Source organism: Oryzias latipes, chromosome 6 (genome assembly GCF_053564925.1).
Source record: "Oryzias latipes strain Hd-rR chromosome 6, Olatipes_Hd-rR_3.1".
Lineage (NCBI taxonomy): Eukaryota > Metazoa > Chordata > Actinopteri > Beloniformes > Adrianichthyidae > Oryzias > Oryzias latipes.
The window spans coordinates 30,971,523-30,991,278 of record NC_136242.1 but is presented as its reverse complement, the minus strand read 5'-3'; the positions used below and the strand labels follow the sequence as shown (position 1 = coordinate 30,991,278).

Here is a 19,756-nt window from a genome sequence, read left to right as displayed (position 1 = left end):
CAGAAAAAATACAGTTCTTTACAACTTCAGTAACTGCTGGTTGAGTATTTTTTATTAGATAGTCATATAAAAAAAGAAATACCAAACAACATTTTATGCTTGAAATAAAAGCAGAAAATACAAAAGTACTTGTAATGTTAAACAATAACATACATACTATTTACAAGGAAAGTTCTGATGAAGAACAAGTCATTGCAGTCCAACTCTGGCCAGAAAATAAAAAAAATGGTCATTAATTCTTAATACAAAAATAACCGTATGTACTTCCTGCTATCACATGTAGATTGTGCAGCCTTTAGATTCTGCAGTTGAGGTATGAAATATGAAGCACAAGTTATATGTATGTACTAAAACGTTAATGTTGGATGGTGGTGAAACGTTGGATGCTAGTGAAAAACATAAATATTTGCTCCTTTTTTTTTATCGAAAACGAACAGCATCAGACTTCATGCTTTTAGGATTTGTTGCCATGGCAATGACATGTAGCATGACAATTGTGACACCAATTTTAAATTTTGTAGAGTCCTAGCAAAGTATTTGTTTTTTGTTTTTAGATCTGCATCCATAGAGATGTACACAATAGCGCCACTGCTTCACTGATCCAGGTCATTGCTGTCGCAGCTGTGGGGGCGATAGTAACGCTGGCAAAACTCCCTGATGCGAGCACACGCCTGGAGCATCAGCTCCTCAGGTACAGTCACCACGATGCGGAAGAAATTGGGATACTCAAATGCCTGGATATTTTAAAAAATAAAATAAAAATTTTAAATTAAAATGTCTTTGTGATCTATGAATGAAATGAAATCGATTTTGAGAAATAAAGTGAGCATCTCACCGAAGCAGGCAGACAAAAGACAGATTGCTCTGTCACCAGTCGTTCAGTGAAGTCAACGTCATTGGTAAAATCTGGAAAGTGGTCCATGTCGATCCCAACCTGGTTAAAAGTAAACAAAACAATTACAAAAAAATAAGATTAAACTAACATATACTTTAAAATTATAATATATTGAAGAATATATGAAAACAATTGAACATAACTTATATCATTTGTGTATTTTAACCATTTATTTATCACAGCAGCTGGCCTAAATATGAATAATATTGTCGTCTGACTGTTGAGCATTTAAAAAAAATTCCTAATTTGGTTTGATGAAAAGAGACAATGATGGAAAGAAATGGTCATGATAAAGTGATACCCCAACATGTGGGGGTAAATGGTAAATGGCGTATACTTATATAGCGCTTTCTTCGAAGGCCCAAAGCGCTTTACAGTCAGTCCCATTCACCCATGCACACATATTCACACACACATATTCACACACACACATTCACACACTGGTGGCTGCTCCGCTGCCAAACACTGGCGCCAACCTCCCACCAGAGGCAAGGTGGGGTTCAGTGTCTTGCCCAAGGACACTTCGACACATGGGCTACAAGGCGGGAATCGAACCTGCAATCATGGGTCGACCGCCCTACCGCTGCACCACGGCCGCCCTGTACAATTATGATATGGTCTATTACTGTTTTACCAAAATAGTTGGATCTAAACTTTGAATAATCCTGAGAAAACGTTATGTAGCGACACATCAATCAACATTTTAATGAAAAAAGGGGATGATCTCCTTTTAAAAACACGCTAAATTGTATTGGGATGTATAGACATTTGTGAATCTTAGTCCAGAATAGCAAACTCACCATGAGGTACATGGCTCCTGAAGGCATCACAGGGTTCAGGCCGGGAACAAGGGACAGTTGGTTGTAACAGATTTCAGAGTTTGACTGAAACACACAAAAAAATCTGACTCAGTTTCATTGTGTGTTTTTTTTCAAGTCATAAACTACAAAAACCAGAATAGGATAATTTGTAAATGTACCAAATTGGCCGGATTTCACTGGATGATGAACGCTAACATTATAATTTTAGCTCTTTTCGTGTTTTACACTTGCAGTAAAAGGTTGAATTCATACTCAGGGTTTAAACTTGTTTTGGTTTTTTTAATCATGATACAGATTGCTAGATCTAGTATCATGGGGTTCGGTGGTCACACAAAAGAACAGAAAATTGGGTTTTTGTAATTATATTTGAGGGGCCAAAAGGCCAATCAGCTCACAGCAGTGGCTAATTTACTAAAGCATTCTAGCATTCTCAATAAAATACCAAATTTGAGTGCAGCTTTAAAACTAGAATTGATTACACTTGCATCAAAAGAAGCTATTCTTACACAGCTAAGCCCCAATCGTTACTTTTATTTTATAGTTTATTCAAATAAATCTCTTCATGCAGGATCACTGTGTATGTAAAATATTTCCATTTTTTCCCCTTCACCTTCAGGAAGCTGATGGTGTTGTTGTAGAAGCTCTGAGGGGTGTTGTTCAGGATGCTCTCCAGCGCCCCCTGGACAATGGTGCAGGCTCCCAGAATCCGCTGACTGAGCTTCACCAGGCCCTGACGAATCTGCAGAGGTGACACACAGGTGAAACAGTCACAACTCTGCCATCATCAAGTCCAACTAGAAGCCCCAGAAGAGTCCTGAACAATTGTTAACAATCTTTTGATAAATTAGGGGTCCCAATCACTTTTGTTCATTTATTTTTCCTGAAGCTTCTCTGTACTTTTGGTGAAATGGGAAAATGAAGATGCACCTTAGAGCCAAAGATGTCATTCCTGTCGTGGATCAGAATCCAGCCCAGCCTCCAGCCGGGGACCAGCCAGCGTTTGGCCAGACCACCGCAGGACAGGATGGGAACGTCACTGCTGAGACAAGCCAGAGAGGGGCTGCTGCATCCTGGGAAAACCTTCAATGTAACAAATTATGGGCACAAAATGTGTTTTTAAAGCAAAAACAACCAAATTTATATGAAGACAAGAAGGTTTAATACTGCAAAAATTAAATCTTGAGCAAGTGAAAAGTAGTATCGTCTAATTTTATGCCTTCTTGCACAAAAATCAAGAAAGTTTTTCAATATCAATATAATCCTAGTTTGAGAAAACACATTTTATTAACTGGAATTTTTGATAAACTTTTTTTTTACTACATTGACAGATTCTTTTTGCTTATTTAAAGAAAATCTTCCAATGGGGTAAGAAGTTTTGACTTATTTCTAAGGGGCCCTTTTATTTTTTTTGCAGTGTAGGACTTTGCATTTTAAAAAATTATATTTTCATTTAAAAACAGGTTAAATTAAAAAGCTGTGAAAAGATGCCCCCAGACTATGAGGCTGTTTAAAAAGTGTAAAGAAAAAAAGAAAGAGCAAACAAAAGTTGGAAATATTTGGCCACGGTGACCAAAAATGACCCTGAACCGGGATTTGTCTGTGATGCTTTGACCAAAAGATAATAGGAAGCGGTTTTAGTGATAAGGCATTCATGAAGCGTGGATAGATGAAAGTTAACAAATACAGAAACATTCTTCATAATCTTGATCATTGAGATGGTGGAACGGGAAGAATATAAAGAAGTGCAGTTCCCCCAGAATGCCGTCCTTTAGCCAAGAAGCTGGGTTTCATTACAGCAGCGCCGTAAAGAGGCCGTGGAATGAGGCACTGCCCCGCGTCTTATTGGTCGGGCAGAGACGAGTTACATAACAGCAATCACCAAACGTAATGGGCTTGTGTAACTTAAAAAGTTCAAGCACGTTTTGGCTCTTGGTTTCATCCACATCCTCTTTTTAAAGTTGGAGCTGCTGGAAAGGCTGGACGAACCCGGGGGAGGGGGTCAAACCCCGACAAATATAAATATAGTTTAGTGTTGTGGGGTGTACAGAGGAGAGGGGGGGCTGTGATGTCCCGCTGAGCGAGTCTTACTGTACCCTGCAGACACCTTCACCCCCCCCCCCCTCCTTTTGCAGAGCAAACAAGCCCCCCCAGAGTAGCCCCCGCCTGTTGCTCCACACTAGACATGTGCATTAACTGCAAACATATGTGGCCAGAAAGTGCAAAGTCATTCTGGTTTGCTGATGTTTAATGTGAAATATTCAGATGATGCCAGTGGATGGGGGGGGGGGCACACTCTTTCAAAAGTAAACAGCAGCTTCAACAAATCTCCAAGCATCACTCAGTCTTTCATCTGTAGAGAAGTTTCTAATTTTTTTATCCAGAAACTGCAGACGGTTTGGCCATCTCCACCCACAGGCATCAAGAGAGAAACCAAAGCGGAAGGCGTCATTAAAAGAATTCAGCTCAACTGACATGATCACCAACAGTCTTAGGAAGCGTCTCGTCTATGATCCTAGGATCCTGATTCAAGAAAAATTCTTGAAAGTGAGAATCTCCTGGTTCTTATTTGCCCTAAAATGATTAATTTTTCATTCTTTTCACCGTCTTTGCTTCAAGCAGAAACACAAACCTATGTCATGCTAAACCAGTTTCCCAAGTGTGAGGACTTTCTGTTTATTGGCTAGTATAAAACATAAATGAGTTTTCTGTTGTAAGTCTTAGTGTAGAAATGCTTAAAAACTTTCATTAACCAAAAATGCATGTAGCTGGGAAGACAACAACAGAATGACTTATCGGCAGATAACTTCCACCCCTGCCATGCCCGTCTTTGTTTTTGTTGATTTTCCGTCTCTTTGTTGGACCTTTGAGGATTAAAGCCTCAGTTTTCATGCATCGGATCACGAAGACCTGATTACTGGTATTTGAGTTAAGGTCTGGACTTTGGCTGCCCACTGTAGCATCATTGCATTAGAGCCTGGAAAACGTCAGTACACAAATCCGTTTAGTTCAGTGACTGGAAGTTATCATAATCCAGCAGCAACAAACTAAACCGGAGTATCACCGCTCTCCTGTTGCACTTTTGGTTCTGATGCAGTAACAGCTACATGAAAACTGAGGCCTGTAGAGTCTGAGATGCAGTTTAGTCTAATTCTTTATCTCAAATAAACTTACAATATGGATATGCATTGGGTCGATGACAAATGTCCTTGTATTGGAAACTTATCATATAAAATGTGAGTAAAGTGGCCCCAAGATGGTTCCCTGAGGAATTCCATTTGTGATTAGGAGAAGGAAAAAAGCATGATTTGGAACCACAAAGGATTTAGGTTCTGGAGAACACTACTCTGGACTAAATCTTAGTCCCTGATTTGTCAATTAAGTAACTGACTGTTTTATAAACTGTTCTAAGGTTTTTAAAGGTTTAACTCATCGATGTGTAGCAACGAGGCAAAAACAAATTCTGAGTAATGACAACACTGGAAGCCAAACCGCTTGATTATTTTAGATTATCATGTTTGTGTCAGAATATGTCTAAAATCCTTACATAGTTTTACATAGCTTATATTAAAAAAAGTCTCAATAATGACATCATTTTAGAATGGCAGAGCACATTTTAACAGTCTGTCTGAATGAAAAACAGCAACTCTGTCTCACATCCTCCGCTTGCCCCCGCTGACCTTCCTGGCTCCTGCTCATCTGTCACACGGCCCCTAATCCTCCCTCTGCTGATTTTGGTTTGTGAACCCATAATTCAAAGCGGGGCCAAATGCCACCAACTCAAACAGAATCTCTGCTGTCACCAGGGAGAAAAATGTGCCTCGCTGGTGTTACCCAGAGCCAAGTCCACCTGCCAACCTCTATCGAGATGCTATTTGTGCCAACATGCAGTCGTGCTCACCATATCGCTGTAGATCTCATCGGCCAGAATGGGAACACAGTATTTGGATGCCACTAGAACAAACAAAAACAGACATTTTTATCAGATGTTTCAAATATTTGTGTATATTTTTTCCTTGAGGTAGGCTGGGTAGCAGCGTGACGGACCTTTGAGGATCTTCTGCAGGTGTTCCTTGCTGAAGACGGAGCCGCACGGGTTGGAGGGATTGGTTACAATCAAACAGGAAGTCCTCTCATCAATCATGCTTTCCAAATGTTGCAGATCAATCTCCCAGGACTTATCCGGCTGCAGATTAAGGAAACAACACATGCATTTACCGGTTCATTTGAACAGAATATTCCTCAAAAGAAGAAATACTTTGAAATTAGTTCAGTGCCTTTGCTTTACAAGCAGCCTGAAATACATCAATTATGTAATGTTTTGGCAAAATCTGAGCCCATTTAGCAATCAGGGTGTTTAATCAGAGTGTCACCCATAAAAAAAACTATTTTGAAAACTAAATGCATTTCTTCTCATGTTTAAAATTAGTATATGTTTTGTTTTTTCCTCATTTTTGTTAAGTTGGAACTAATCAATCTTTCAGATTCTACACATAAAAATAACACTTTACATTTTTAAGGCAGAGCATTTATGGTGCCTAGTCTCCTTTTTTTATATAAAACTGACCCTCAAAATATACCTTTGCTCAAACATCTTGATGCTCTTAAGGTTCCCACACATTAAATGATGAGAATTAAATGAAAAATGTTTCTTTAACTGTAATTTGACAAGTTTTTCCTTACTCTTTCTTTTTGGGCCTGAATCAATAAATTAGTTTAAGACAAAGCTGAACTGGTTTTTCAAATATTAGGTTTAACCAGCTTTTCCTTATTATTATTATTCCAATGGACTAATTTACCTATAGATAAAACCTCTCAATTTGTTTGGAGAAAAGGGATTTTCCCATTTAAACACTTATCAAACACTCATTAGATCACAGAATCCAAACGTTTACCCTTAGCTTACCAGCAGGTTGTAGAGTTTGACCTCAATCCCCACTGACACAGCCAGAGTCTTATATAAGGAGAAGCCGGGGCACGGGACCAGAATGTTGTCCCCGGGGTTACACAGGACATTTATAGCAAGTTCAATGGCCTGACTGCAGCCGCTGGTCAGAATCACGTCCTGAAAGAGGGAACATGGTTAAAGCCCCTGTATTACCACAGATCTATTCACTTTCTTATAAACCAGCGTCGTCATGGAGACTAAAATGGATGAAGAGTGAGCACCTCGGCTTCCAGTGGAGCTTGTGGGATGCTGTAGAAGTTGGCCACCGCCTGCCGGCTCTTCAGGTAACCTGGGAGTACGATCAGTTCACGTCAGCAGTGATGCACAACCATCTCTTCTACAATTCTTCCAACATTTCGTCATTTCCATTTCTGAATACAACCTCATTCTGTGTATGCGGTTGTGTTTTTTCTGACTTTACTCACCCACAGAAGGTGCATAGCCATTGTATTTTTGGCAATCAATGGCATCTTTCATGGCTTGAATCACTGCATCGTCTGTAGGCAAGTTTCCAAAGACGGTTGGATCGCCTAACGATTAAATTTGAACAAATTTATGGCGTATTCAACCCACTATATTGCACAGACTCTGTTTTTCCTCATTTGTAGCCAACAGCCTGTTACTTACCTATGGAAAGTGCAATCATGGGTTTTTCAGGGTTTGGGGTGAGTTTCATTCCATCCACAATGGCCCTGATGGGATTCAGGGTGTTGTTGGCCATCTCCGATGGTTTCACATCCCACCTCAGCCTGCGGCTCTTCACCTTGGCCGGGTACAGGCTGCCGTTCACGTTGACGTGTTGCAGAGCGTTCCCGTGAAAGCCCTTCCCGTTGACTCCAATCCCACTCAGGCTTTTGGCCGTCAGCACAGTTTTACCGTGAACTCCATTCCCAGTCATCTGAACCACATAAGACTTGTTGTCCATCTTTGAACTGACAGGAAAACGGGAGGAAAACATCAGCTGCAAAACCTAACACAATACATAATGTATTTCTCAGCTTTTTACATACTTCATTTGGATTCACATTTTAATCAAATAAATAAGATACTCTCAGTGTGCAGAATATTTAAACATCATTAAACAAAATAAAACAAACCTTAAATCCCAAAAGTTTTCTTATGTATTTTTAGCTTCCCCAAAGTTTCCTATAAATATTTTTCTGAATTGCAAAGCAATTATTTTTGGCACAGTTTGCAACCATTTCATTCATTAGATTCTCTTCCAGAAATCAAATCGATGTTTTAAAAAAAAAGATACAAATTCCAAATATTTGGCCAAACTAGATTTTTTAAGCAATTGGTAAAAATTTATTTAATAAATGATTAAAAGTTGAGCCACTTTTGAACAGAAAATCCTAAACTTGCTTTAAAATAACCACAATAACTATCTTTATGTCTTACATATGATAAAAAGACAAAAATCATCGACTTACTTTGGTTAAATTGAATGCTTTGTCTCCAAGTAAGATGCACAGATGTTTCAGGTTTGAGAGCGAATGCAGAGAAGAGTGTTGAATGCATTTATATAGGTTCCTCCCCATAAAACTCTCCTAAATATGGGTGTCGAACCCTCGTCCTGTTTCCATTGGTGGAAGATGAGGGCTGAGCCAATACACCCCCTTTGCATCACTGAGAGCCATCACTGATCCACACCACCTTAATGGTATCAATTATGGAGCGCGCGCGGGGGGGGGGGGGGGGGGGGGCGCAGTCCGCGCCGCGCGCAGGATCAATGAGTTTAGTTGTCATGCGTCATGGCTGAGGGCGCGCGGGACCGAACATAAAACGTGGATGTGTCTGTGCCTCAGTTACTGCCTCTCTCCCTCTGTAGGAGGGTCACACATCCCAGAAGCTTTTTTGGAAAGCATCCTAATGGAATCTTGAATGCACTACGCGCGTGAGCGGCCCGCAGCCTCTTCGGGTGTCATTGTGTTTATCTGTTAGAGGATTCAGAGTCGTGACCCCGTGGAGCTGGATGACACCACGCGCGCAGATGTTGTGTAATAAATGACGCAACTGCGTGTTTCCTGAACTGAGGTTCAGACGAACACCTGACGTTTTTTTTCCACCAAAAAATAAGATACTGGGAGCCCCAGAGACTGAACTAAATAATGTTTTTACGTGCACAAGGATCTATAGTCTATGATATTAAAAACATTTTTTAGAGATGAATGTTTTTTACAAAGCAACTTCAAATTTATTTGATTGAATTTATTATAATGTTAAACAATCTAGCTAATAAACTAAAACAAAGGGGGGGAAAGTGCACAACACATACTGATCTGCAGATTCTTTTACTTAATTTTATCTCTACAGCACATTTAAAATTGTAATAATCAGACAGGCATTAGTAATCATAAAATCCCATGAAAATCACATTTTTGGTGTTTTTAACATGGCTTTGTAACATTTGTCTTCTGATGAAGGACATTTGTTTGAAGAAAATTAAGCTTGGAATTGCATTTCTCAGTCTTTTATTCAAATCGTGAATCAGGAGCAGACTAAAAAAAATGTTGTTCATAAAAGTTTGAAGCCCTGATGTAGGTGCCACAGTTGGCGGGCCACAAGCTCCCTGCTCTGCTTCATTCAGATGCATCCACTTGCAGACAAATAAATCCATATACATCTTTGTTTTTCTCCCCTGAGTGGGAATCTGGATCTAAACTGTGCGTCTGGATAGCTCCTATCCAATATTGCTCGTCATTTTTGCTGCACCACTACTAGGTTGGGGTTGTGATGGACTGTAAAGTGAAAAGAGGGAGTATAAGGGATGATGGGAAAAGAAGAGAAGCTCAGTGCAGGGCAACAGTCCCACCCACAACTCAGAGGTCAATTTCTAATGAACCCCTGCCACTCTACAGAAACTATGTCTTAGAAAAAAAAGTTGCTTTTTATTTTTATTTTTATTAATTTAGGCTAAGAACGTCAATTATAACTAAAAGATCACTGGGAACGCTTTGAAAACAGATCAATAGATGATCGGAGTGGGTCTTTTAATCAATTCAAGTCCAGTTTCCAAAAGCCACTGAAACAAAAATAGCAAACAGTCATCGAATCAGAAAAGGCCCAAAATAAATAAATAAACTTTTTTTGTATCAACTTTGTGGGGTGCCAAAACTGTCCACTTAAAGTTTGGTGATGTTCCACTAAAGGCTAACGTCTCCACTCATAAAACATGGTTCGAGTGACATAACTTTAAAGATTCTCTTTTAATCCATTGTAAAAACATTCCCATTTGTTTAATTATGATTATTTTGGTTTTAGCCAAAATCTAAAAACCAGTATAATTTTCTAGGACATAGCTCCTGCAGAGCAGCAATTAGAAATTTACCTCTGAGTTGCTGGCGGGACTGTTGGTACTGTGTGAGGCTGCCCACACTTCCCATCATACCTTTGGATGGTTCCCACTCACTCCTGCAAGCTTACAGCCCCTCACATCCCCAACCTAACATTACAGGTGCAACTAAAATGGCGATCAGATGAGGAAAACAAAGACGTAAAGTCATTCTAAAGTGGATGCATCAGAATGGAGCAGAGCAGAGGGCTTGTGGCTTGGTGTTGTAGCATCCACTTAACACCTACAAGCTTTTTCCAACTGTATTTGTTCGTCTGCTCCTGACTCGCAACCATTTGAACAAAGAAACGCACCTCCCACATGAGGAAAAATGCCACAAGAACATGTTAAAAACACCAAAAACACAGTTTTCAATGGAGTGGGTCTCTAACTGATATTCAGTTAACCCACATTTTCTATAGGAGTGAATGAACTTATATTTGCCTCATGAACTTCCTTTAAATGATTGATGGTATACGTAGTCCCTGCATGTGATTTACCTCACGGCCCAAACAGAAAGTTACTCATTCATGACACAGTTTCAGTCAAGGGGGGGAAAACAACATGTTATGAATCCGTTAGGTTCTCTGAACCCAAAAGGATGCCAATCCAAACAACACACGCTGACAATGCTGAAATGTTTTGATCCATTGACACGTTTTCCCCGGCTAAAATTCTGTTTTGCTGTGAGCAGAGCTCTCTCTCTCTGCTTTACAGTTAAGGGTTAAAACATTTAAACATTCCTTACGCCGAAAATGACTGCTTATGTAACAGCCGCTCAATCAAAGTGGTTTCTGCCCAGCTTTTTACGACATCAACATGGATCGAATCACTTATGTGCACAATGAGGCAAAGGAGGGAAAACAGGAGAACAGTTAAAGATTTACACTTTATGAATCTGAATAACTGTAGATTCTTCAGTTGAAATAAACTTCTTCAAATGAAAATAAAAAGATGATTTTCTTATAATGGATTAAAAAGACGTTTTTCCTCTAAAGTTGAGAAAAAAACAAAGAACCTCCTAATTTGGGGGGCGTTGGTGCGTTTGGGGTCCACACTCAGCTAATAGAAAACTGCACAGTCATTGTGGGGTTCCTTCCCTCTACGGGATACTGCTCACATTGAAAAACAGCTCGGGGAGGGGGGGGGGGGGGTCAGTATTTGCTCAGTCATTTTATAGTTGGTGGTCAAAACACCCTGAGGATGGTAGGAGGGTGGGGGGTGGAACCTGGACCATAAAACAGAAGTTCATATTTCTGAAGTTTCTTTTGGATTTAGATGTGAACCAAGTGTTCAAAAACATTTTGTGTGTGTGTGTGGGGGGGGGGGGACTATATATTTTTTTCTTCCCATTTTTATACAGTAATTTTTCGGTTTAGTGTATCAAACTGTACAAAGGTAAAAACGTTATCAGTCCAAAAAGGTCAAAACAACCTGAAAAAAAAACAACCCCAAAAAAGTGTTTTTTTCATCCTGCTTTCATCACAATGCAGCTCATTCTAATCTATCAGGGTCCTGCTGACCCCCTCCTCATCACTTCTACAGTTTTTAAGCAAGGAATGTATAGTTGATGCACAGGGGTTTGGCTCACATTGGCTCCACTTCGGGGTTTTTACATATACGGAACAGGAATCCAATTTTTCTGGGATCATTGTTGGGTCAAGACGAGACATGGTGATGAGTTTACTCCAGTTTCTGATATATTTTACTGCATATGTGCAGTATGTGGCATAAAATGTATCAACTGTTGAGTTTGCACTCAGAAGTTTGGGGTGTGAAACTTTGATCCAAGATTAAAACTGCATTACCTTGAACCCCGTAATGAACAAACAAAGAAAAAACAAGCTGGTCAATTAAACGATAAGGTTCTGTTTTTAGTAGTTACGTAAAGATTATCTGGTGTACGAAAAAAAAAAGGTTGTTTTTCCTCGATGATGTATCCTGCTTGGGGGTTTCTAACACTAGTTCTCAGGACCCACCACCATCCTGCATAGGAGCCGATTACCTGTTCAGACGCACCTGTCTTTCACAATGATCGTGGTTGTGTCTGAATTCCTTAGTGCACTATATAGGGCATTTGTCATTTTGTTGGGGTGTTACAAATCTATTTCCCAGAAGTCTTTGCACACAAAAAAAATCCCAGCAAGAAATTTTGTTCTGACCAAAAGAATAACTCTGTAATAGCTGTTTTTCTCTATAAAAATCTATGGGATTTTGGCTTCTTTGAGCTAGCGGGTACTTCCTGTTTGGAACACCAGGGAGGGGAGGGGAGGGGGGGGGGGGTCATTCCGTCCAGTTCCCATATATAGTCAATGGTTGATTCGTTAGATTGGTGAACATTGACCACAATGCATTGCATTTGAAATCATTCAAGTTTTCATTCTCAGTGGATTTTCAGTCTTCAAATGTTCACATTTATTCGATTTTTACTTCGTCAAATGCGTGACACATTTGTCTTTAAATAAAACACACGTTTTCAAATTACGTTAAAATACAGGACACTGGACAGTCTCACAGGGTTAGGGGGTAGTGAAGGAATTCTGACATAGCTCAAGAGCTTAATGATCAGCTGACTCCTTACACGATGTGATAACATTTTTTCCCAAGTAAAAGAATCTTTGTTTGCCCCATGCTTCAACATACTTTTATAGAGTGTAATGATTGGGAAAACATCACTTTTTGAATCACAAATTGTATTATTTCTGAAAAACCTAGATCTTAGCAATACAGTGATAATTTTCTCAAAAAAAACCCCAGAGCATCCAGAAAGCATGGCTGCCAATTCTTTTTAGAGGGAACCATTTCGTTTAGTTGTACCCTATTGATGCACAATTAATTCTAAACTTTTTTTAAAGTAAAAATCCAATAAAATAAACATATTCCCCTCCCTAGTTCAGAATAGAACTTTGACTGGGCAGGATCATTCAAGGTTACATTTTCTGATTCGTTGAGGGTCAAAGACTGATCCTGTCCTCAGTTTACCTCAAACATGGACCATTTTTTCATATCCTCCAGAGGGACTGAGCAAATACCTTAACAAACAGAGAGAAGAGGGTCAGCTGTTGACCTCTGCACTCAACTTCTGTACTTTTCCTACCCTTGTTTGTTTTTCTAACCGCCTAGTGTACATTCAGTATGTCACTATTCAGTCCGAGCCGGTGAGCTCATTGGCTGCTTTCAAGGATGGTCCCATACGCAGCTAAGATGAAACAGATGTGGCACAGACGTATACAGAGATCCATGTGATTCCACTGCGTCGTCACATGCAAACCTGATAATATAACAGTTTCTACATTGCTAAAAACATAAAGTGCAATTCTTTGAACCAGTCCATCCATTGCTGTTACTCTTTTCCCAAAAACTTCACTCTGCTCTTAACCTAGAGCATAATTTGAAAAACTGAGTCTCTTTGCAGAGCACTTGGCACAGTCTCACTTTAACACAGCTGCATTCAAGACACAAAGAGACAAAACTCTGCTCCAACACAGCAGTCATCAACACAACTGATCGAAACTGAAGACTTCTTTCAAATTAACTGCAGTGAATACAAGGACAGCTATGCAACAACTGAGCAGCTTTGCCGAGACAGACAACAGAGAAAGGCAAACCAGCAAACCAGACCAGATGTGTTGATTCAATCCCAATGTATATCGAGAAACAGGGGGGTATTCCAGAAAGCAGATTATGCTAGTTACCACAGTAAGTTTGAGGCTAAGGAAGCGGATAACCTCAGCTTTCGGTTCCAAAAAGAAGGTTTGTTTTAGGGATACGTCAAGTTGCCATAGCAACTGATGCTCTGAACATAACCTGGTCTGGAGCATGTTTAGTTGAAGGTTGGTTTGTTTTCCGAGAGGTGAAGCAGCATGGCGTGTCCATTTGGAGATGATTTAGTGGATGAAGAAGCTCAAACACTTTTTCCACTATGAAAGGGTGATAAGACCACGTATGGATGTTGGAAAGCTAAACTTTTAATTTGATCTAATCATTTGCTTCAGTTAAGATAAATAATTTCTTTTTAGTTAAGTCAGCTTAAAAATAAGTTCCCAGACATTTTACTTTTATTCAAATCAATTCAATTAAGTAGGTGTAACTTTGGTGCGGTTAGATCGGCACCGCAAGGGATGATTGTGGGATGCCATTCCTTTTGCCTGTCTGGACGGATTTGGGTTTAAGTTTGGGTTTTTGACCAAATGTGTTCAGTTTTACTGGGTTTTGCCAAGTTATGTTTAATTCTTTCAGCACCATGAGTGAGAGGATGAAGAGTTTATTTAGCAGCTCTACCACTTTGATGTAATGGTATAGTCCGAGAAATGATTCATGTTTTGAATCCATTTTGTTTCAATTTTGCTATAAAAATGAGTACCGGTATAACTGCAGGCTCAAACTTAGACATGAGTCCAAGAAGTACAATAAAAGATAGAAAAACATTTAATTGAAATCAAGTAATGACAGTCAGATAAATATGTAAATTTGAGTTGTTAAAAAAAAAAAAAAAAAGAAAGAGTTGGGTAGACATAAGGAATTAGCTTGAATAAATATAACTCAATTCCTTACCAATTGATGTATTCATTTAAGTTGGATAAGTTATAAATATATACGAGTCACAATGAAAATAAAACTCGTGCGTTTACTTTGTCCGTTTTTTTCTCCAAGCACAAAACTCTTTTTTGCTGATGCAGCCCCATAACTTTGATGGACGTATAATCTTCATACGCCGTCAAAAATCTCCGACTCTCACTGGGGTTAGGTACGGGGCTCTTCTCCGCATTTCCATGGTGACTCCGGAAATCAGGGATCTATCGAGAATGTCTTTATGTACTTGCCGTATATGCGGATTAACCCAGGGTTACCAAGTCGAGCGTAATTACGCTAACTCTTATCCGGTCTTTTGGAACCAACATACCCAGAGTAAAGACACTTCTAGTCCAGTTAATTGAAATGAAAACAGTGATGATTATTAACATGAACATGAAGTGACTGGAAATATGACCAAAAGCATTACTGAAAAACCAAACTGCACAATCCTTACAGCAACAGTTATTGACCATGTGTTGGTTCACAGCATGACCTCAGAGTCAAAGGATATGTGGCATTGTTCATAGGATATTCAGCAAGAAAATGAAATATAGATTTTGTTGTAGTCAAAAGTGACAGTTTTCACAAGTCTGCTCATCAACACAAATCCCTTGTTTTCCCTCCACCTCATTGTCCATTCCTTAACCCAGTTGAAGAATCTTCCTCTGCTTGGCGTTGGAAGGTGATCAAGACACAACTACACAATCGGGAAAACAGAGTCCTGTTAGGCACAAAACATCCTTTTCCTGTAGTCTTGCTAGGGTGAACATTCCCTGTGATGTGGATGTTTCTCACTAATGCAGAACCCCAATGAGATACAGACTTTGCTGGATAATGAAAGATGTTTATTAACTCAGAAAAGTTTAACAAAATAGATGTGGAGCTTGAGACCTCAGAATCCTCCTGATCAGCAGAGCAGGGGGGGGGGGGGGGTGTCACTAAACAAGAACGGTTTGTTAGCAACCACTCACAATAACACCAAGAAACTTCTAGGTAAAAAGGAGGGTTGGTTACTCACTCAGGGATGATGGAAGGAATCTCCCCTGATGTCGCAGGAACAGGGTTATGCAGGAGGTCTTTTAGCTCAGGAGGGCCAGCATCCAACTCCAAATCCAGAAATACAAAGACAGTTTTGCACAAATTCATAGGTAAGGGCAGAAAACAGGGCCAGAGGAAAAAGCTACCGAACTTTAACACTTTGGCATCAGGTGAAGTGAGAGAGCTGCTTAACTAGAGGAGGCCACAGGTGAAACGAGTGAAGCAATCAGCAGAGGACAGAGAGCAGCTGCTCAGACAGGATGAAGTCCTCTGGCCTGAACCGGCTCAAAGACAAAGAAGTGCAATAAGTGGGAATCTGTGAGCAAACATTTGGGGAACAAAATGTGTCAAGTATTTTATTGTTTGCTGTGTGTTAGTTTTGACAACAGTCTCAAAGTGAGATTTTGACTCAAGGGTCAAGTATTTTGCTTGAGCTTATCTTTATGCTTTAGCTTATATTAAAATATTGTATTTGGTGGTGTTTGTTAAAATTGGTCTAGTGCAGGGGTCGGCAACCCATGGCTCCGGAGCCACATGTGGCTCTTTCATCCTTCTGTTGTGGCTCCCTGTGACTTTGGAAAATAATGAGTATTTTATAATAATTAAATTTTATTTTAGTTTGTTCATTTTTCATGGCATTTCAAAGGCGCTGATGGCTCCGCACGAAGCGCGAGCCACGTAAAAAACAGCTTTGTAATGAGCTCGTATTTATCGGGCGAGAACTGCAGAGCTGATAGCAGGAGGAGACACGCGGGGCGGCTTCAATAAACACTCCGATCTTCTGCCGGGAACTTGACGTGCTGCGGGGCAGAGACCAACTCGCTGATGACAGACTGAGAGTTCGCGCCAGCGTTGCCAGACAGAGTCACAGGTTTCTAGCCCAAAAGTCATCTGAAAACCGCCAGACCCAGCCAAAAACCGCCCAACACAGCTTCTGTTGATGTTTTTTTTTCATTCTGGACTGATAAAATAAAAGATTTTTCTAAATAAAAGATAGTTCAGACTAATAATAAAATGTGTACAATATTGAATATTTCTTCAGCAGGCCGCCTTCTTCCATTCATTTTCTTAACCCGCTCTATCCCCGCTATAACCTGCGTCCGGCTCTTTCATCCTTGTGCTGCGCTGGAGCGCCCCGACTACCGTATTTTGCGCTCTCTGTGTAGGACACACTGAGGAGCGCGGGGGAAACCACTCTCAGCTGCAGAGGATGTGAACAGGTGAACAGGTAGAGAGGAAAAGCAGATAGAGAGGCGGAGGAGGGGGCTTTGGCTTCAAACTGTCAGAGAGATGCAAACACGGGCGTCAGATTGAGACGCAGCTTTCACTGCGGGAGTTGAAGCAGAGACTTTCTCTGTGATGATTTTATGAACTCAAACATGGAAACATGATTACCAAGTAGAACTCTTCAAATTAATAAACCTGATCTCTCCACATTCTCAGTGTCTACCATGCATTGATTACCATATCGCTCCATGCAGCGATCAGACCAGAAGCAGTAGCTCCTCCCACACGCGGCCGCGGTATCAACCTTTAAAGAACATAATGTGCATTTGCAGCGAAGTATGCTTCAGACGATGTCCGATTGGCCAATCTACATGTCAATCAAGGGTTTTGATTGGCTGGTGGATTTTAAAGAAGTACTTTTTTTTTTTTTTATCTTTTCTGGCCCGCGATCTACACTCATGTCATTGAAGATCGACCGGTCGATTGCGATTGACGTAATGAGCACCTTTGAATAATATATACATGCATAATATATATAATGATGTCAAAACGGGTTGTGGCTCCGGGTGCTTTCTTTTTTATTAGGGGCGGTCCCAAATGGCTCTTTGAGTAAAAAAGGTTGCCGACCCTAGTGTTTCAGAAAATGTGTTTTAGCAATTTTTGACTTCTGAAGCTGAGACTAAATGAATAAATCAAAGCATAAACTCTGACACATCACTTTTATTGCTTAAGATAATTTGATTTTGTCCAAAATGCAGATCTGACCCTTCAACTATTTATTTTATTTTATTTCTTTTACTCCAAATAAAAATAGAAACAAAAAATTATTTTTAATTTGATTTGGTAAAAAAAAAAGACCAAAAACAAATAAATAAACAACTTTGGTGATATTTTTTGTGTACTCTAACGCATTTGAAACTCACTAACGTTCATTCATTTTGGAACATGAAGACTGTGAAGAAACTGGATTTTCTAGAAAGGACTGTATTAAATTTTAGGTTCATACCCGTCAGTTTCTTGCACACAGAAATAAATGAATAACGACTCAGAGACAGTTACTTATCTTTTGTGGAGGTTTTACTTCGCACAAACACGAAGGGGACAGACAGATGAACATGGTGCATTCAAAGTCCGAACAACGGGGTTCAGCAAAAGGCCTGGCATATATACCTTGCATTTGCATATTCAGGACCTCATTCGATGGATCATGGTGTGAAAAACACACCCACAGACTGTTGCAGGCTAGATGCTCGAAGGTCAGAGCACCTAAAGTGTCAGATCTCTTGCAGACATTTGCCAGAACGCATACACCAGAACACACAAAGATGAAAAGGGAGGATGTTAAAGGAATGTTTGCGAGACAATAGTCTTAGTTGTGCTCTGTCTGGAGTGTAATATAATTTTGAGATGATAATACATAGTTAATCGAGGTTAAGCCATTAGTGTAATAAAAGGTAGAAGTTAGTTTAATAAAATGCAAAAGGGAGTTTCTAACTATTCTGTTTCTAATCATTCCTAACAAAGACAGAATTCAGAACCTATAATCAAACATCTGACTTGCTATGATGATCCATTAATCCTAAAAACATCAGTGAATAAAGCAAAGCCTCCGGAGAGTAAGTTGGGATAGGGCTGACCTGCTGTGCAGAAGAAAAACATCACATACCTCTTTGTTACTTCAGCCGTGCACGTGAATGTGAGCAGCTTTTATTGGAGGTTGTGTGAAATCTACAGTGGAAGCAAGAGACGAATTGGAAATTCAACTGTAAAATGACATAATTTAGTGGAAGTGTCTGACGCCAGCTGAGATTGGCTCCAGCAACCCGGTGACTAAACAGTGATAGGGGACAGATTGCCGGAAATACTTGATTAAAAATGAAATGTTTTGGATGCAGATTTTCTTCTAAAACTTCCAGAAAGATGAAAGAAAATCAGCGAAAAAAGGTGTTGAGAGTTGAGTGACACCTCATTGAGTGGAACAAAGGCTGAACTTGTGCAGGAGACAGAGCAGTACCAGCTAAAGATAGTTGGCTTCACCTCCACGCACAGTTAGGGCTCTGAAAGCCAACTCCTCAAGAGAAGATGGACTCTTTTCCACTCTGGAGTTGTCTGTGGTGGGATGTGACGGGCTGGTGGGGCTTTGCTCGCAGCCCCACTCCTCAGTCCTCATAGGCTGAAGTTCAGAGGGTCTCGTTCCCCCAGGCCAGGTCTCAGAAGTGCAGCATACCCAGCCTTCTTGGAGGGATTTTAGAAAGTACTTCCTCTGGGGACTCCATTGTTTTACTGTTCTACTGAAGTATGGGGTGTTGGTCCTCCTCTAAGGACCGTCCAGTCTCTGTACAAGCAAAGCGGAAGCTTGGTTTGCGTTGCTGGCAAGTAAGTAAAAACTGTTCCCAGTACATGTTGGACTCCAGCCCTTTGGTCTTCATAAGTTAATGGGTATAATTTCTAGATGCAGTTCAAGGGTTGGTTTGGGAACCACAGGATTTGCTTTTGGCAGATGATGATCTTCTGTTCCACCAGGACCTTCAATGGGCACTGAGGCAATTCACAGTCGAGTATGAAGTGACTGGAATGTGAATCGCCACCTGTGTCTCTGAGGCCTCAACCAGAAGAAGATGGGTTGGAGAAGTTGTGGAGGCTGAATTTCTTCATGAGCAAGGGAAGGATTGAACGTGAGATTGACATGCCAATGAGTGTAGCGGTTGCAGTAATGCAGTAGCTGTATTCAAAACTCTCAATTTGCCATGTTCCCACCACAGCTATGGTTATAAAGTTTTGGTCATGACAGAAAGAAGATTCCAGATACAAGCAGCTAAAATGCATGTCCTCTGCAGGTGCTATCTCAGAGATAAAGTGAGGTTCTCCAAACACCTGAGAGGAGTTCAGAGTAGAGTTTTAGCTCCTCTCTCCTCTCCCAT

General features: G+C 40.3%; 1 protein-coding gene across 1 annotated transcript; it reads right to left on the bottom strand.

Annotated features, from left to right (window-relative positions):
• Positions 1 to 34: 34 nt before the first annotated feature.
• On the bottom strand, positions 35 to 8,235 carry tat (tyrosine aminotransferase). Its single transcript, XM_004069824.4, has 12 exons — positions 8,095 to 8,235; positions 7,289 to 7,593; positions 7,087 to 7,191; positions 6,883 to 6,950; positions 6,620 to 6,778; positions 5,761 to 5,899; positions 5,615 to 5,667; positions 2,644 to 2,796; positions 2,327 to 2,455; positions 1,696 to 1,779; positions 836 to 934; positions 35 to 734 (listed from the first exon to the last, which is right to left on the bottom strand). Exons 2-12 carry the CDS (start codon positions 7,584 to 7,586, stop codon positions 594 to 596), a joined length of 1,428 nt encoding a protein of 475 aa, XP_004069872.1. The 5' UTR covers positions 7,587 to 7,593; positions 8,095 to 8,235; the 3' UTR covers positions 35 to 593.
• Positions 8,236 to 19,756: the final 11,521 nt, after the last annotated feature.